This window comes from Micropterus dolomieu, linkage group LG09, assembly GCF_021292245.1.
Source record: "Micropterus dolomieu isolate WLL.071019.BEF.003 ecotype Adirondacks linkage group LG09, ASM2129224v1, whole genome shotgun sequence".
Lineage (NCBI taxonomy): Eukaryota > Metazoa > Chordata > Actinopteri > Centrarchiformes > Centrarchidae > Micropterus > Micropterus dolomieu.
The window spans coordinates 6,042,789-6,059,942 of NC_060158.1; the positions used below are offsets into that span (position 1 = coordinate 6,042,789).

A 17,154-nucleotide genomic window follows, 5' to 3' on the forward strand; every position below is an offset into this window, starting at 1 on the left:
ATTAAGTGAAACTGCATGCGTCTCTGGAAACGACCAGTAGAATCAGGGTCACCACTGTGGAGTTTCTGGGATTAAAAAGGCCGGTATCCTGTCTTTTGGCCGGAGCTCTGTGCGAGTGTTTATTCACACACATATCAACAATAAACTTCTTAGGCGGCCAAGAATACACTGTGAACAGTGTGATAATAACTACACAATACATGTTTATCTCCCTTTACCAAACAAGATGGATTTAGCCCGCTGCAGAATGAAGTTTTATGACTTTCTGAATTGTGCTGCAAGCTCTTCCCACACTGGCACGATGCTACACTGTATTCCCACTTCATTACTACTAGATCTTTTTCACAGATGTTTGCTTTTGTTGGACTTACAAATAAACAATATGTAGGTCAACAAAACTTTACTTAGTGTCAAATTAGCATATATTTTAATATTAAATCAATTTTGATAGTGGGAAATAAATGTAGGATAATGTCTAATAAGCACAAAAAAATTCAATATTTGATGTGTTACCTTAGGAGAGGGCACCACACTGAAGGTATTCATGATGCGGTCAGGGTACTCCTCCCTGATCTTGCTGATGAGCAGGGTGCCCATGCCGGAGCCGGTGCCTCCTCCCAGAGAGTGCGTGAGCTGGAAACCCTGCAGACACTCACAGCTTTCAGCCTCTTTTCTCACCACATCCAGCACCGAATCCACCAGCTCGGCCCCCTCCGTGTAGTGACCTTTGGCCCAGTTGTTTCCTGCTCCGCTTTGTCCTGGAGAATAAAAAAAAAGAGAAGCTAGCGTCACTTCTTTCCTGCCAGCCACCCAGCAACCATCTTAAAACTTTAAAACTTGAATCAGAGTTTAAAAAAAAACATTTTGATTATAATTTGAGATAAAAATAAAGACAACTAAACTGTTTTAAAGCATCCTACAACTAGGTCAAAGTCAATGAGTACGCTGAGGACCTATATGGTTTCATACAGGGATTTTGTGGCAGGAGTGAGTTTGTCAGCTGAGCTATACATGTATTTGTCAAATGAACAGGATGTGACTAAAAAAGGGACAAAGGCCTTCAATTACAGTCCAAATCCCTGTGGCATCAGGCTTCTAAGTGCAAGATGTTAAACTTAATAAGCTGCTTTTTTAGTATCCCACCCTGACCTCTGACCTCCTGTGGAAACAAAGGCCACACTAAAGATTCAAACTCTTCTCCAGTAGGTTGAGTTCTTACCAAAGACAAAGTTGTCAGGTCTGAAGATTTGTCCAAAGGGTCCAGAGCGGACCGAGTCCATGGTTCCTGGTTCCAGGTCAACTAGGATGGCTCTGGGCACATACTTCCCACCTGCACACACACACACACAGAAAAAAGAACATGTCAGCTCTACGCCTCACCACTAAGAAGGTTTTACAACAAAAACCAAACTAAGTTTAAACTGACAGACAAATTTAGAGAAAGGGTGTTATTTTACATACATGTGTAATACTGAAAACTGTTAGAAGCTGGGATGTAGTATCGCTCTGCTCTGATGCCATAATGTAGGCTGCATTGTCCACATCACGTTCATCAACCAATATTCGACTGGAGTTTCTGACATATTTTTTTACTTATCAGATTATTTACAGGCAGAAATGCTGTGAACGTCTCATTCAGTTGCTGCTGGAAATTATGAGTGTTGAAAAGAAATGAACCACATGTGCTTCAGTACATTAGAGTGAAATGCTCACTGTACAGAATCAGAGCAGGTGTGCTTAATTTGGCCACTAGGTGGCGAGAAACACTTTAAAACCACAGGAAGTAGCCGCCCAATTAAAGCTTTGTGATGTAAAAATAAGGTAAGACGACTGTATTGTTGCCAAATTGATGCAGACACATTGCATTTTTTCAGATAATTTAATACGCTACTTGTGAACTTTTATTTAACTAATAGTCAGGTTTTATGTAGTTGTTCCACTTCTGAGTAAATCTGAAAACGTTTAGGCTGCTCATACTTTAGACTGTCGGGTTAAATTAGCTGAAAAAAAACCCAGTGTCATGTACGTGTAAACTGTTTTAGTGTCACAGTGCAGTGATATATGTAGAGCAGTATATTTAACGATATATATTGTCAACAAATGTTTTTCTGTTCTATGTTAGAGGCTCTTTATTATTATGGCAGCATAGCCCTGATAATGAATGATTTCTCAGCCTCATTTCATCAAAGACAGACCTCAGTGTGAATCAGGATGTACTTACCAGTGGCTGCGTTGTAATACACACTGATCCTGTCCAGCTGCAGGTCACTGTCTCCATGGTAGGTTCCTGTTGGGTCGATGCCGTGCTCATCGCTGATCACCTCCCAGAACTAAACACACAAACGTGCAGGCCAACAAATCATCAGTAAAAGAAGCCAGGTACTGAAATGAAAGTAGTTATTGCTATGAACATGTTTGCACACAAATAAATCTCAATCTATTAGTGACACTCAACAACTGTTAGATAGATTAGATAAATTTAATTTGACTAAAATTGACAGATATTTTTACATCGTAATTTAAGCTTAAAATCTGAAACATTTATTTGCAGCTTTAGTAAGACATTTATTCAGTCAAAGTTCTTGAAATATTCCTTAAAAAGAGGTGTCTTTGTTTATTGATTAAGGCCATAACTGCAAGCTAATTTACTAAAAGGAAAGAAGAGAGTGGTGTACAATGACTCTTCTGTCTTCTTCTCAGGGACACGCTGGTTAACTTTCACGGTCACAAGATAACCTTAAAAAAGCAACATGTTCTTTAAATCTGGTTAAAGAAGGTTTTCTGCAGTAAACAGTCACTTTGCAGTGAACTACAATCTTTCATTCAGCATTATCATGCTTGGTACAAATGTTTTCTTTGTATCATGTGTGTCGTGTAAATGTACAAGCTTGCAGCGGCCTGTCTCAAATCCAGCTTTTTCTTTCTGACCCAAAGGCTGTTTGAAACCAGAAGGGACTGTAGCTTTGATCCACATCACAGCTTATATGAGAGCAACAAATCTCCTGCTAGATTTACAAATTAACTATATAGATGTGTAACTTTTCTAAATGTATTTATATTAGTACAAAATACATTAATCTCAAAAAGATAAGGGATGCTTTGTTCCACATTTAGCTACCAGCTAATTTCCTTCTGGTGTCTTTGGGCAGGTAAAAGGAAACAATAAATGTCACACAGCCCTGATCATATTAAAGTCGCCCTTGTGCTCTTTGGGAAATGACTAGCAAAAAAAAAAAAAAAGGTTTGAGACCAGGACGTGACAACAAAAGGAGGAAGTACTGGGGGCAGAATGGGGAAAATAAACAGGAATAATAGTGTCACAAAGGAAGAAAGACTTCCTAAAGCTCCAAGAAACAACCATTATAGATTAATAGCAGTTAACTTCTCAATTCACAGATTTATAATTTGGTATAAAAATATTGGAAAACACAGACAAATACCCATTACAAACTTTAAAGCCCAGGTGACAGTCCAACTAGCAATCCAAAACCCAATTATATTCCACAAATGTTTTGGCATTCCTGCTTAATTACTCAAATTATAATACCAATGCTGATTTATTTTCTGTCAAACGACTAATCGATTAATGGACTACTTGTTTCATCTCTACAGCGTGCACAAAGCAAAACATTTTAACTTTGTTTTTGAAAACTATGCAGCATAAAAAGCTAAAAAAACATGTGAAACGACTGAAAGTAAGTTCTGTTTTGCACTAAAAATCTCAGATAGTTAAACTCTCAAATCATGTAACATGCTGTCAGTTAAGTTCACACATGTCATATTATCTAACCCACCCAGTCCTGAGGGGTTTTATAGCAAAGGAACAAAAATGGAAAGAGAACCAGCTTTCTCTGGATGCCCTCACTGCTGCTTCAGAGACATTAAATTAACTTTCTGCTGGTCTCATGTGTTCAGAAAAGTCCCCCAGAAAATCATTTTTAGCAAACAGAGATAATCTGTTTTTTTTAATTAAAGGGTCACAAGGTGTTCTTATCTTCAATGTGACTTTATGAGTTTAGCTGTTTGGTTTTTCCAGTTGATTTAGAGAAAAACACACATAAATACAAACGTTGGTCACATCGCTGCCTCTATAACTCACAGTGGGAGGGTCAGTAGGAGCGGGGCTTTCTCAGAGGATTCAGACGGCCTCGTTTCTACAGGCTGAGACATTAACGCCAAACTCGGTTAAGATGCGAGCACAGACTGTCACACCAGCTCAGTCAACTGACCCTAATCTAAGCCACGGACTGCGTGAGTGTGTGTGTTTAAGAGAAAGAGGGGGAGATTTTTAATCTTCGTTACTGTCACATCATCACCATAATTGGCTGTCCTTGAATTCACCCCCATGTGATCTCCATGGTAACAAGTTGATAAATTCAGTCAAGCAGTTTTGAAGAAACATCTTAATTTACAGTATTTCATAAAACTGGGCTAAAAGCTACAAGAATACTGAACAATGACTTCATGTACAAAATTAATCACTTGCATTTACACAATTGGGCTAAATATATAAAAAAAAATAATGAACAATAAATGGGTGAGAGTCACCACACCGTGAAGTGAGCGAGTCCTGAAACCTGTCTGTGGAGATCTAACCTTTGACTGGACCTGAAGTTATGCAGCAACATGCGGCAGATTAAGGTTGGAACTAGATCGGGTGAGTGAGTGAATTCAGGCAGAGTTAATCCATCGTGAAATGAGGATGACCTCAGTCTTACTAAGTCCTCTGTAAATACACTTGTCTTCACCGATCAGGGGCCATTGAGCCGTGGAGTCAGAAACCCCCATATGTTGCTGCCACGCCTCTTGTTGTCCCACCACCACCAAAATGTCAAACGATAGTGAAAATCACCCATCAAAATTTCCATGCGCCTACAGATAAGTCTTCAAATTGCCTGTTTTGCCTAACTAACAGCTCTCCGCCTATGTTTCAACTATATTGATTATCAAATATGACCAAAAAAATCATCAAATATACACACCTGAAAAGCTGAAACAAGCAAAGGTTTGGCATTTTTGCAAAAACTTAACTGAAACTGAAATCAGAATAGTTTCTTTTGACAGACCAATCGATGAATCGTTGCAGCTCTATCTGACTGACCGTGGCTTTCTGGGAACTGAAGTGTAGAGACACCACAGGATATTTAAAGCAAAAATGCTGATAAAATAGAAAAACATTTATGTGGGAGATAATCCCTTTATGTTTATGTGTAAACACGCTTTCTGGGTCACTGGTTCTTCGGGGCCCCGCGGCGTATGCATGTGATACACTGACTGGAAGAGCAGCTATTTAAATGACCTCATCTGTGCGTTCAGAGCAGACACTGAGCCCCTTGTTATCTTCCCCCTCCTTCACCCTCCTCCCGCTGCGTTCCTCCCCTCTGCCTCAGCAAATTTCTCCTTTCTTTTCACCCTCTTCTCTTGTTTTTTCCTCCTCTCTCTTTTCTCAGCGACAAAAGAGTCCAACTCACCAGGCGGCCAAGACAGCAGCTGGCCCCGTCTGCTCAAGTCTGGCCTGCTTCATTAATCACGGATCAATGACTTCAGTCACTGTTTTGTCAACAGTTCCAAGTGTGTGAATTGTTACTGCAAGAATTGTTTATGCAGAATGTGTGTTGGGCTTCTAGTGTATTTTCTGGGTCGACCTTACTGTACTTTGTGCTGCTTTCATGACTCATCCCGTCACTGAGATACTTCAACAGTGATTTATTGTTTCTGTCTGGTATTTTGTATCCACCGTTACAATAGGAGTCAAAATATTATCTACCTAAGCTGAATTATCAGTGTGTAAATATCTTATATGTTTCTTGTGGTTATTGTTGTGGTCTGTCACCTTTTTTATGCTGCTGTCTTTGCCAGGTCGCCCTTGTATAAGAGGTCATTGATGTTATCGGGGTTTTACCTGGTTAAATATGGGTTAAATAAATAAATGTGACTGTGTTTAATGTTATTTCATAGTTTTACTTCTAGATGTGTGCAGTAGCCTTGTAAAATGTATTAGTGTACAACATTTATATATTTTCTTTGGACAAACCTGCACTGAACACAGAATTTATTTGGTGCTAATGAGAGAAAATTAAACTATTTAAATATCCATAGTGTATTTAAAGAGAATAGAGGCTGTGAGGCTCTCTTGTGGTGAACAACAGTACACCATGGATCATTTACTTTGTCTGAAACTCAAAACATTTGACATTTTAGACAAGTAATGAAATTTAAAATCTCACTGATGAAAGATGAACAGATTAATTGGTTATCTGATTATTTTAAAGAGAAGGCTACAAACAATAGAGCTGCAGGATTTCTGGTCCTGTTATATATTTATATGCAAGAATCATGTTGATTTTATATTTACAATTTAAAAAACTGTCAAAACATACAACAAAAGAAAAGTTTAATAAGAAGCAAACTGCAAATTAACAACTGAAAGGAGTTAATTTGTTCTCACTACTTCTTCTTACCTTTGCACCAATCTGGTTCCCGCACTGGCCGGCCTGGATGTGCACGATTTCCCTCATGATGGACGGTAGTTAGTGGTGAAAGTAAAGTGTAGCAGAGATGAAGAGATGCTGTTGACCCACTGACTGAACACAGACAGACAGACAGGCTGAAGGCTGCGCTCGGTCTTACAGGCGGGGCTAAAGTTTTGGGACGCGGCCATGACACCGTTCACGCTAATGATTGGCTGATGACGCTGTAGTCATGCAGCTGATTGGCTGATGGGATTTCTAAAGGGGTTTCCCTGCCTCAAAGGCAAGGACCGGAAGAGGAAAGGGAGTGCCGGGTTTTGTCATCACTGCCCCGTTGGAGCTCCACATGAGACAATACAGAATATGAGATGATAGAAATGAACAGAAGAGGCAGGACATCTTCTGTTAACACTTTATAATGAGACAGTAAAATTACTTCTTTAATGTGTGGAGCAAAAATGGAGATAGAATAGAAGTGGCTTATTGTGTTGACATAATTCAGGTAAAGAAGGCTTAATAATCACATTTTAAAGAGTGTTTACCCTAAATCTAAATACAAGATAATCTTGAAAAAGATAAAAAACAAATATTTATGGCCTAGTGGAAATTACTTTCAATTTATGTTTCACAGGAAATTATACAAGAGTTTAAAGATCAGACTCTTTATGATGAGCTGGCTGATTATAAAGAAGGGAGAGACACATTATCATTGACCTCTACAACCTTGTGTTGTAAAATAACAACCTTGTACATCTGGCTTTAGGTCTATTTGCACGTGTAATTGCTGAGTTTAAGGTATATATATATTCATAGTTTTGCATGCAAATCGGAGTTGTTACATTGTTATGAATGAAATTTGCAACAATTTATGATGGAAATGTCTTTATTTATATAAAGGGAAATACAAAATTAAGCTGACCGGTGACAATTCAGAATATAAATATATATATATATATTTATATTCTGAATATATATATATATATATATATATATATATATATATATATATATATATAAATTGCAAGATAATGCAGTAATCAGTAGCATGTTTTCTTTTAGCTTAAGCTACTTTTTTAGGACATTTTGCACATTTGTTTCTTCTATATTTACATTGCTTTGCATGTTTTCTTGTGCAATGCCTTTTCATTTCGTTATTAACCATTTCTTGTTGCAAGCTATTAAATCAGCCATTTCAGATAGTGATGGGGACATGTCCCCAGAGTCCCGAGTGTAAATGACACTGGATGCATTTGAATAAATTCTAGGCTATGCACTGGACCCTATTTGTTACATTGCGAATGTACAGTTACTTCATGGATAAAAGTATTATATAAGAACAACACTGAACCTGAGTCCCGGTATAACAGAGGGTTTATTCAGTTCCCCACTGCGCCACTAGCAGGCAGACGCACACAGTCTGAATGGTGGGCATGCTCAATACAAGCCTGAGCTGCAGCCGTGTTGTCTTTACTGTCCGCATCATTCAGCTGGCATTTTACGGGAATAATCTAGGATACAGTTAAAGCATTCATTTTAACCCGAGACAGACCGCGACTTATTTCACCATTTGCACCCTGCTCTCCTTAAACCACATCGTTTATACTCTACCCGGTGAGTGTGTGACTGTTATGCTTTAATCCACGTATCCATTCTCGATTGGAAACACAAACGTGTGTGCCAAATTGATTAATGGACTGACAGCTAGCCGCTCGCAATTAGTAGGCCTACTGATACAGATTTTAATGCGTTATTCTCCCCTGTAAGTGGCTCTAATGTATGTGAGGTTTTCTGATGTTCTTACGGATTTTCTTGCGGTTTTCACTGCGCAACATTGAGTAAATTAGATTTTAGCCAGTCCTGCTGGTCTGCTCTCTGTTTCCAGCCCCTCTCTCCTCTTTAGATATGGCCATAGTGTTACAACATAAACTGTAAAATAAAATAGCCTAAATCAGTGTGTATCAAGTGATGCCCGCTACTCTGTGCCTATCCTACATAGATGCTTCTAGATATTCCAGTTTATTTGTTTATTATATTGTGTGTTTGCAAGGTGGGGATTTAATTGTGACTTCGTTTATATTTCTATTACTTTCTTTGGTTTTCAGTTTAACGGAGGATCAGCAAACATGTTCTACACCTGTGGTCCCAACGAGGCTATGGTGGTGTCAGGTAAAGTGTATGGCCACATCAACTTTATTTTTACAAAATACAATTCCATAATCAAGAGTGTGTGATTGTTGTTGTTCATCAGTGGCCATCCTTTTTTAAGGCTGACATTCAAAGATTGTACATATTATTTCAAAACAATAACAGTAGAGGGTTGTTAAAATACTGTTCAAGCTACTTAACCAGTTTATGGTTGATTATCCAATTCTCTCCCAGGGTTTTGTCGTTCTCCTCCACTGATGATTGCTGGAGGCAGAGTGTTCGTCGTTCCCTGTATTCAGCAGATACAGAGGTAGGCATACGTGGAGTTATTTTATCTTCTGCTATCCACTGTGGTGTACTGATCTTTAGTTTTATTTCATGTTTTGGCTTTTGTTGGCATTTGGGAGACACTTTTAACTCATAGATGCACTGCAGAAAGCAAAAGGGAATGCAGCAGGATATTGATAAAAAGGTAATAAATCATTATAAAGTTGATTAACAAACTTGGCATTATACTGCCAGGATGACTGATGGACACAGATTCAAAAAAGTGGCCATCATCAGCCTCCTCATCAAATAAAACATCTATATTATGTCCAATAATTTTATTTGTGCTGTACATAAACTGTTCCTTACCTCTCAAGGTCTATCTCCTTGTCATAATAAACATATTTAGTCTTCAAGCAGGCCAGTCTAGGAGCCATTTGGATGTTCCAGTGTACATGCTGCTCCTCCTACATTCAGTTCATCACATGGCACCAGACTTAATGTTTTGTTTGTCTGAGTATTATAGCTTAGCCTTGATCCTGCACCTGTAAAATCCTGCACTCAGTGCTTGCAACTCGATACGAGTACAAAATGACTTTGCTTTAATGTATTCCATTAGAGCCGTGAATAATCAGCTCTTTGCTTGATATGTCTTACCCTGCCTCTCTCCAGGATTTCCCTGAACACTCTGACTCTGAATGTGAAGAGCGATAAAGTCTACACCCGCCACGGGGTGCCCGTCTCTGTAACCGGGATAGCCCAGGTCAGTGTGCACTGCAGAGGAAACAGCAGGCTGCTCCACTGGTAAAGCAGGGGGAGGTGTAGACTAATGGACAAATAGTTTCTGTGAGTCATCAGAAAGAAAACAAGCGTCAGTTTCCATGTAAACACTGCTAAACTGTATAATATAGACGTAGCTGGAAGGTTTGTTCCCTCACATCTGTGTGTGTGTGTGACATTTACCAGAAGAGAGCGAGTTGACAGATAAATAAATGTGGCCTTTCTGCCCTTCACGTACCCTTGCAGGCATTTACTGTGAATTATTAGTATCATGCATTGGTGTGCATAAAAAACAGCTGCTGTTTTTGCTGTTATACATCACACACACGGGGGAATGAACCCAGCGATCATGTGGAATGTTTCACAGAAGTCTTGCTAATAATAAACAAGTTGCTGTTTCCTGCAGATGAAGATCCAGGGTCAGAATAAACAGATGCTGGCTGCGGCCTGCCAAATGTTCATGGGGAAGTCAGAGGCTGAGATTGCTCACATCGCCTTGGAGACGCTGGAGGGACACCAGCGGGCCATCATCGCCCACCTGACTGTCGAGGTAAGGATCTAAAGGTAATTTGTTTCAGTGTTTGATTTCCTGGAGTAAATTCAGGGTTTAAAGCCCTAGCGGTAATGAAACCATGCTGCCCTCAAACAGAGTCCCCATGCTGCTTGCCTTGTTTGTGACAGATTTACTTCATTACAAATATTGATTAATTCAGCGATCATTTATCAAAGGCGTAAAAAGGTTTGTGTTAAAGGTTTATGAATGGCACGTTGCTTCTTGACTGTCATGGGTTTGAGAGTGCCAGTCTCAGTACACCTCTTGCTTCCACGTCGCAGTAATTATCTTCCCTTTACAGGAGATCTACAAGGACCGAAAGAAGTTCTCAGAGCAGGTTTTTAAGGTGGCTTCCTCTGACCTGGTCAACATGGGCATCAGCGTGGTCAGCTACACGCTCAAAGATGTCCACGACGATCAGGTATCCGCATATCTTCAAACAAGTATTTTTCAATTTGTAGTTTTATTACTTATACTTTTAGAATTTATGCTTGATTTAATGTGGCTTTAGTGGGTGGGAAAAGATGACTATCGTAATCCTAATATAACACCCAAAACAATCATACAGACTGTCGAGGTAAATATATAAAATAGAAGACATTTTCTGAATCTTGGATTAAATCTGTCTTGAATTTCTGGTGCACAGGATTATCTGCATTCACTGGGGAAGGCTCGAACAGCCCAGGTACAGAAAGACGCTCGCATTGGAGAAGCCAAGAACAAGAGAGATGCTGTGATCAGGGTGAGATATAAATCTCGTTGTCTCCCTCCTCCAGGATGCTGTTATTCCTGTGAAGTCTCATTTCAACATAAAAACTCATTCTGAAGCAGGCAGAAAAAGGATTTATTGGAATTATGTTATTTATTTTGAGAAGCAGTAATAGTGCCTGCAGCATGTGATACAGGCCGTCTTGATGATCATCATGTTTTTAGAGTAGTCTGTTTTGCTTAGTCACAATGATGTTTGTATGTTTGTATTTTTAGCATCTTCTTCCTGTTTATCCTATTTTCAAGTTTTATTCCCATTGATCCCTATTTCCTCTTCCTCTCTCTCTCTCTCTCTGCAGGAAGCCCATGCAATGCAAGAGAAAGTCTCGGCTCAGTACAAGAATGAGATCGACATGGCAAAGGCCCAGAGGGACTATGAGCTGAAGAAGGCAGCCTACGACATTGAGGTCAACACTAAGAAGGCTGAGTCAGAGATGGCCTACCAGCTGCAGGTACACACAAGTGAATAATAACATTATTATTTGAACAGTGATGTTGTGGAGCTTGGTAGTGTAAAGTTTGAGCCAGAGTTTGTGCCTTACAAAGCATTGATCAGCATCTGGGAAGTTACTAGCTTGTATCTCAGCTACGTGTTGCACATGTAAACACCAGATTCTGTTTTCAGAAACCTGGACAAGCCCTTATCCCGGTTTTTAGAAATACCCACTGGATCTAATATTTTATAATATTGAATGACAAAATATCAATTATAATTATATTGCGTAACTTTCTTTGCCAGGTAGCGAAGACGAAGCAACGTATTGAGGAGGAGAAGATGCAGGTCCAGGTGGTTGAGCGAGCGCAGCAAATCATGCTGCAGGAGCAGGAGATCACCCGCAGGGAGAAGGAGCTGGAGGCCAAGGTGAAGAAACCTGCAGACGCTGAGAGGTACCGCCTGGAGAAACTGGCTGAGGCTCAGCGGTGAGTTGTGCAAAGCTTGTTGTGTTATAGTTGCTCTTCCAAAACAACAGGGTAGTGTTGTGAGTAGGCAGGTGGTCTCTAGTTTCAGACCCCTGTGTTTGCTTTACATTCTTTCTGTTGATGTGTTTCTAGGCAAGAAACTGAATCCCTGTTGTTTTGTAGCTGAGCTGACTCTTGTGCAGGATTGCAGAAATGTTTTTGCTGGAGATCAGTTGTCATCTCTATTTTAGCAAAGCTTCTGTCTGTCGACTGCTAACCCTCCTTTTAATGTTAGTTAGTCGGCTTTCTACAACTACTATTCGCACAGATAGATGAGATACTTAATGAAATGGCAAGGTATATTAAAACAAGACGGTTGGAACTTTAGGCAGATCTTTGCCCTCTTTGCCATATAACTGCACTTTTGAGAATGTTAAGTAAAATTCTGGTTAATTGAAAATAAAGATCAGACACGAGTCGCTCCTCATGTTGTAGTATTATCCATGATACAGTAGTATCATAGTTCTGTATGGTTTATTATTGGCCAATCTGCTCTTGCTCTGAATCTGCATTTCTTTCTCTCTCTGTTCAGTCTTAAGTTGATCATGGAGGCAGAGGCCGAAGCTGAGTCCATCAGGGTGAGTCACAGAATCCCATCTCGACTGTCATTAGTTTTTGAAATAGTTTAAAATTGAGCTAATGTTAAGAAATGTTTGTCTTCTTGTGTGTAAACCTTATTTACAAAGAATTGCCGATGGGAGTTGTCCTTTGTGGGACAGTGTATCCTGGTAAAGGAAGCCCGTCCTCTTGTCTCCTCCAGATTAAAGGTGAGGCTGAGGCGTTTGCAGTGGAGGCGAAGGGTCGCGCTGAGGCAGAGCAGATGGCAAAGAAGGCAGAGGCTTTCGAGCAGTACAAGGATGGAGCCATGGTGGACATGCTGCTGGAGAAACTGCCTCTGGTGAGAGACAACATACTGCACTCTAGTGGAGTGAAGCAGAAGTGTCATCTTGGAGAGAGATTAACGTGATTGAGTCCCCTTTAGGATACCACCATCTGATCTTCCCGTCTTTGACTTGGCAGACCAGGAGTGAAATTGTCGTTTCTTCTGATAAGTGATGAAACATACTTGCCAGTTCTTATTATTTCTCTCCCTCTCACTGCTGTTCTCCTGGAGTTTCAAATCACACAAGGAGGTGGTTCTTTTAACTCCAGCGTTGCAGAAAAAGTGATGCACGCTAATCCAGGAACACATAAAAAGCTTAATTTATGAAGTTATTATAAAGATAAGCTGTGACGTTACATGTCATAGGAAACTAAGAGAGTGGGGGAGGAGGAGCATGTGGCCAGGAAACACACTTTATACCTTTAACATTTGGTAATATCTGTCTTCCACCAGATGGCAGAAGAGATCAGCAAGCCTCTGTGTGAAGCCAACAAGGTTACCATGGTGTCCAGTGGAGGCGGGGAGGTAGGCGCAGCCAAACTGTCAGGAGAGGTGCTGGAAATCATGACCCGCCTCCCTGATATGGTGGAAAAACTGACCGGAGTCAATATCTCCCAGGTAAAACATTATTTTACTGGACTTACTGTCTCTGCTCTGCTGATACGTGTCATGTCAAATGCATCATGGAGAACTGAGATGTATATCAAAGATGCATTAATTGATTTTTCTGACAATTAAGGGGCAGAAGAACTAAATAATGTGCGGACACACAGTTTTATCAGCGTAACAAGTCATGTCAGTGAACAGTTGCCTATTTACACAGCTGATCCAGAGCACATTAATAATTCCATTAGATCTTAGTCTTTGGCCATAGATTGAACATCTAGCAGCCTTTCTGTCACTTTTGCTAACGCGGCCATTTGGAGTTGAGCAGGAAGCATGCAATGATTTAAAATCACAGCTGCTTGATGCTGCTGGAAATGTTGTTGATCAGAGTGAAACTAAACCCGACTATAAATGGTCTTAAAAACTCTGCAGAGTTGCCACTTTTTAAAATAAAAATGTATAAACTGAACTTAAAGAAAGACCTCTCTCTCTCTCTCTCTTTCCCTTTGTCCCTCCATTCGGCAGGTGACCTCTCGTACCGGCTGAAGAGAATCAACCAGTCTGGTTTCCAGGCAGATCCACTCTCTGTCTTATCAGCTGCCTGGACTCTCTGCATGGGTCTGCTAACAGCATCTTTCCTCTACTCCCATTCCTGTCTTACATCATCTGTATAGCTGTGTCTGCTCTGTCTGAGCTTAAGTCTTGTGCTACGGTTACAGTTATTATTTGTTTCTAGTCCATATGTCCAAAGAATTCAAATTACAATACTTCCCAGATATTACCTTTTTAAAATTTGAGTCTGTGACCTGTTTTTTAACCAGACTCTAAAATGCATTGAAACAAGCAACATATATAACAGTAGCTTCTGTATATCCATTACTTTTTATAATTATCTTTTATTACAATATATACAATTTCACCAAAACTTGTCTTAACAAAGTCGTATGTCCTTTCCTAATTTCTTCTCTTTTTGTGTTTGTGTCACACTAATGAAAAAAGTGTTTGCTTGTCTGCTTTTGTCTGCGTCTCTCCCCACTTTGAAAGTCTACTCCTTAACTACCTGCCCACTGCCTTGCTACCAAACCTTAAGTGCATCTTAACATGGAAGTTTGATACAAACATACAGGTACATATAAATTACATAGTCTAATACTAGACCAAAGCCTGTGGTTTTGGCTTTCACTCATTTCTCATCATGTATTTCTTACAGAATTCATATTTCATTTATCAGGCGAGTAACCATTTCCTTGATACTTAAGTCTTTGAAATTATCATGGATGGTTGCAATTTAACAGGTAATCAAAACTGCAATACCATCTGTTAATCTGTATGGCATTACTTTGTATTATGTTTGAAATATGTCATTGTTTTCTTTGTGTGGTCTCCATCAGCGGTGTCTACTAATGTTTTCTTGTCTTGTCCTGCTGAACCATTATTAACATTTTTAGGATTTCAGGATGATATATTTGAGGACCCTTTGCTTAAGGCATACCAGTGTAATATAATATCTAACAGCCACTTTTCTCTGTGACTTTATGCAAACAATATTACCAAATCGGCTTCATGGTCACTAACCCATCAACCCATCTTTAGTTCTGTCTTCCCTGACTTGAGGTTCTATATTATGAACTTCTGTATTAAACATGTTTGTTATCTAATTGATATTTTTATATCCATCCATCCATTTTACATTCATCACTTACAACCCTTTCTATCAAATTTGACAATTCAGGAGGTCCATGGTAGATTGAAATTTCTAATGGATCGTTTTCATCATAATGATGATCACAGGCGGCAGAACTGACAGGGATTCGGTCTTTTCCTAAGGACACTTAATCAAAACAGATCAAGGCCAAAGCACGAGCTTGAACGAGGATCTTCTTGTTCAAGCTCCCTTGGGACTTTTCCACCACGAATCCCAGTAAAACATACATAGTATTTGATGTATGCCTTAAGTAAAGTGGTGCCATTTGTGTTGTTATGGCCAGTCATGTAGCAGCTCTCATAAAGGTCTCGCTTGTGAAACTAAAGGTAAATGTGGTGGAAAGTATAATTGTAGCTCTCTATTGTAGCAGTGATAAGAAAGCTGTATTTAAATGCTGAACTATGTATTATTATTATTGTTTATTTTTAATGAGAGCCTGATGTGAAGATATATGGATGAGATGCTGATATGTGTTGTCAGATTGTACTTCAGGGAAAGGGATGTTAAAGATTTGATATTTGAAGATAATACCAAACAATGCTACTGAAAATCTCTTCCGCTGTATATCAGTCATTTCTCATATTGGAGATTAAATGCATGTTGTCCCAGAATGAAATGCTAGTGAAGGTTTAGGAGCTGGAGCTGAATCTTTAGTTCCTAAAAAGTATTCCAACTTGCCTTAGACCCTGTCCCTATCACACTGTCACCCTCTACCTCACCACAACCTCTGGGGGCTGGGTATTAAAACATGTCGGCACTGTAGCTTTTCTGTATCAACATACATTTTAAGGCATCAAACCGTACTTCAACATTTAATAATCTTATCACTACACTAAAAGCATGCAATTTAAGTGTTATTTGTTTTTCCCTCCATGACACTGAGCTTAAATGCCTCACTTCTGTTACTGTGTTATCGGCACTGCTGATGAAAGTACAGCCAAATGTACTGAAATTGCTTTCTGAAGGTACATTTTATTCATTTGAAGACGAGTACTTATACTACTATTATGCATGCATTGATACCTGACACAATTTAACTGTAATCTTGCAAGTGCATATGTTTTCAGTCAGGATGCTGTACGCTACTTTACTGTGTGATTACCAAAGTAGGAAGAGATCATCTGTTGGTTAGTAGAAATGGAAAGTGTTATTTGTTCTTCTTTAGTGGAATGTTTTAAGTGTACTGATACTCTGAAGTGGCGCTATATATGGATATAGATGCATTTATACAATATATATATTTGATACAGTAGCACTGTTTACTTCACAAGTCACTATTAACAACTCTACTAACTCATAACTAACAGCAACCCCAGTGTTTCATTATAAATGTATTTAGACTAAAGTCAGTTTAGTAGAGTTTTCTGTGTTATTTCAACTCATGCTGTAGTTTGCTGGTGAAGTTCTACCAAAATTGAAGGTACCAGTTTGTTGCTTTTTAATTACTGTGTGAGCACTTCAGGAAATTTGTGTTTTTATGAAAATGTTATTATACAATCATATACACAATAAAATTGTGCTAAATTGCAAAAGGGAAACCACTTATGTCTTTTACTGTTTCTGAAAAAAGAGTAGTCATATCCTATATTCTACTGCTGTATCTCTTAAGTATTACTTCGCCCCAGTATTATATCTGTTTAAATCTTAAGTATGCATGTTTTGGCTTTGTATTTTTGTTCCAGTTTTTATTTTTAATTTTCATCAATGGGCAAGTTGTGTTGCTTTTGAATTGTAACTGCGTAAGGTCTTTGGGCACTACATGAAGGTAGCCTACTAATAAAGTTTTTTTCTAAACATGTATAAGATTATCCTTTCATTGATCTCTCAAAAATGTTGATTATATGTGTCTGGTTCACAATTTCACATCTCTGGGAGCTGCAGTTTTCTACTGTTTGCACTGAGCAGCTCCATTGGAGCTACAATGCCTTGCCCAAGGGTAACTTGCTGCTGAAGTTGTTATTGCATCTCAGTTTTTTTCTGTTTGTCCAGGGATTCAAACTAGCTAAATATATATATA

General features: G+C 39.1%; 2 protein-coding genes and 1 long non-coding RNA gene across 6 annotated transcripts in view; 2 read left to right on the forward strand and 1 right to left on the reverse strand.

Moving 5' to 3' along the window:
* LOC123977070 (tubulin beta chain-like) overlaps positions 1-6,607 on the reverse strand; it is a 10,347-nt gene extending 3,740 nt beyond the window's left edge. The window contains exons 1-4 of one of the 2 annotated variants that reach the window (XM_046059550.1): positions 6,462-6,607; positions 2,222-2,330; positions 1,220-1,330; positions 514-758 (exon numbers count right to left, since the gene is read on the reverse strand). In XM_046059550.1, the coding sequence (XP_045915506.1) occupies positions 514-758; positions 1,220-1,330; positions 2,222-2,330; positions 6,462-6,518 (522 nt within the window). In that variant the 5' untranslated portion in view covers positions 6,519-6,607. The remainder of the gene's footprint in view (positions 1-513; positions 759-1,219; positions 1,331-2,221; positions 2,331-6,461) is intronic. The other variant, XM_046059551.1, reaches the window with a different exon arrangement.
* On the forward strand, positions 1,872-5,940 carry LOC123977074. The gene is made up of 2 exons (XR_006826526.1): positions 1,872-2,379; positions 5,451-5,940. It is a non-coding gene; the product is annotated as an uncharacterized LOC123977074 (long non-coding RNA).
* Positions 6,608-6,834: 227 nt separating the features above from the next.
* flot1a (flotillin 1a) lies at positions 6,835-16,937 on the forward strand. Of its 3 annotated transcripts, none has more exons than XM_046059554.1 (13): positions 6,835-6,972; positions 8,573-8,636; positions 8,850-8,925; positions 9,555-9,645; positions 10,069-10,212; positions 10,517-10,636; positions 10,862-10,957; positions 11,283-11,435; positions 11,723-11,904; positions 12,476-12,521; positions 12,704-12,841; positions 13,280-13,444; positions 13,958-16,937. In XM_046059554.1, the coding sequence occupies exons 2-13, from the start codon at positions 8,594-8,596 to the stop codon at positions 13,976-13,978; spliced, it is 1,275 nt and encodes a 424-aa protein (XP_045915510.1). In that variant the 5' UTR covers positions 6,835-6,972; positions 8,573-8,593; the 3' UTR covers positions 13,979-16,937. The 3 variants fall into 3 exon arrangements, with proteins under 3 accessions (XP_045915510.1, XP_045915509.1, XP_045915512.1); XM_046059553.1 differs by lacking the exon at positions 6,835-6,972 and adding an exon at positions 7,906-8,081; XM_046059556.1 differs by lacking the exon at positions 6,835-6,972 and having other exon boundaries at positions 8,582-8,641.
* The last annotated feature ends 217 nt before the right edge of the window (positions 16,938-17,154 follow it).

What these genes read in the sequence shown, in the direction of transcription:
- flot1a (XM_046059554.1), top strand. Translation starts at nt 8,594, where the DNA reads ATGTTCTACACCTGTGGTCCCAACGAGGCTATGGTGGTGTCAG. An exon ending in TCGCCCACCTGACTGTCGAG is followed by an intron (nt 10,213 to 10,516) that starts GTAAGGATCTAA and finishes TTCCCTTTACAG; the next exon opens with GAGATCTACAAGGACCGAAA. An exon ending in AAGATGTCCACGACGATCAG is followed by an intron (nt 10,637 to 10,861) that starts GTATCCGCATAT and finishes TCTGGTGCACAG; the next exon opens with GATTATCTGCATTCACTGGG.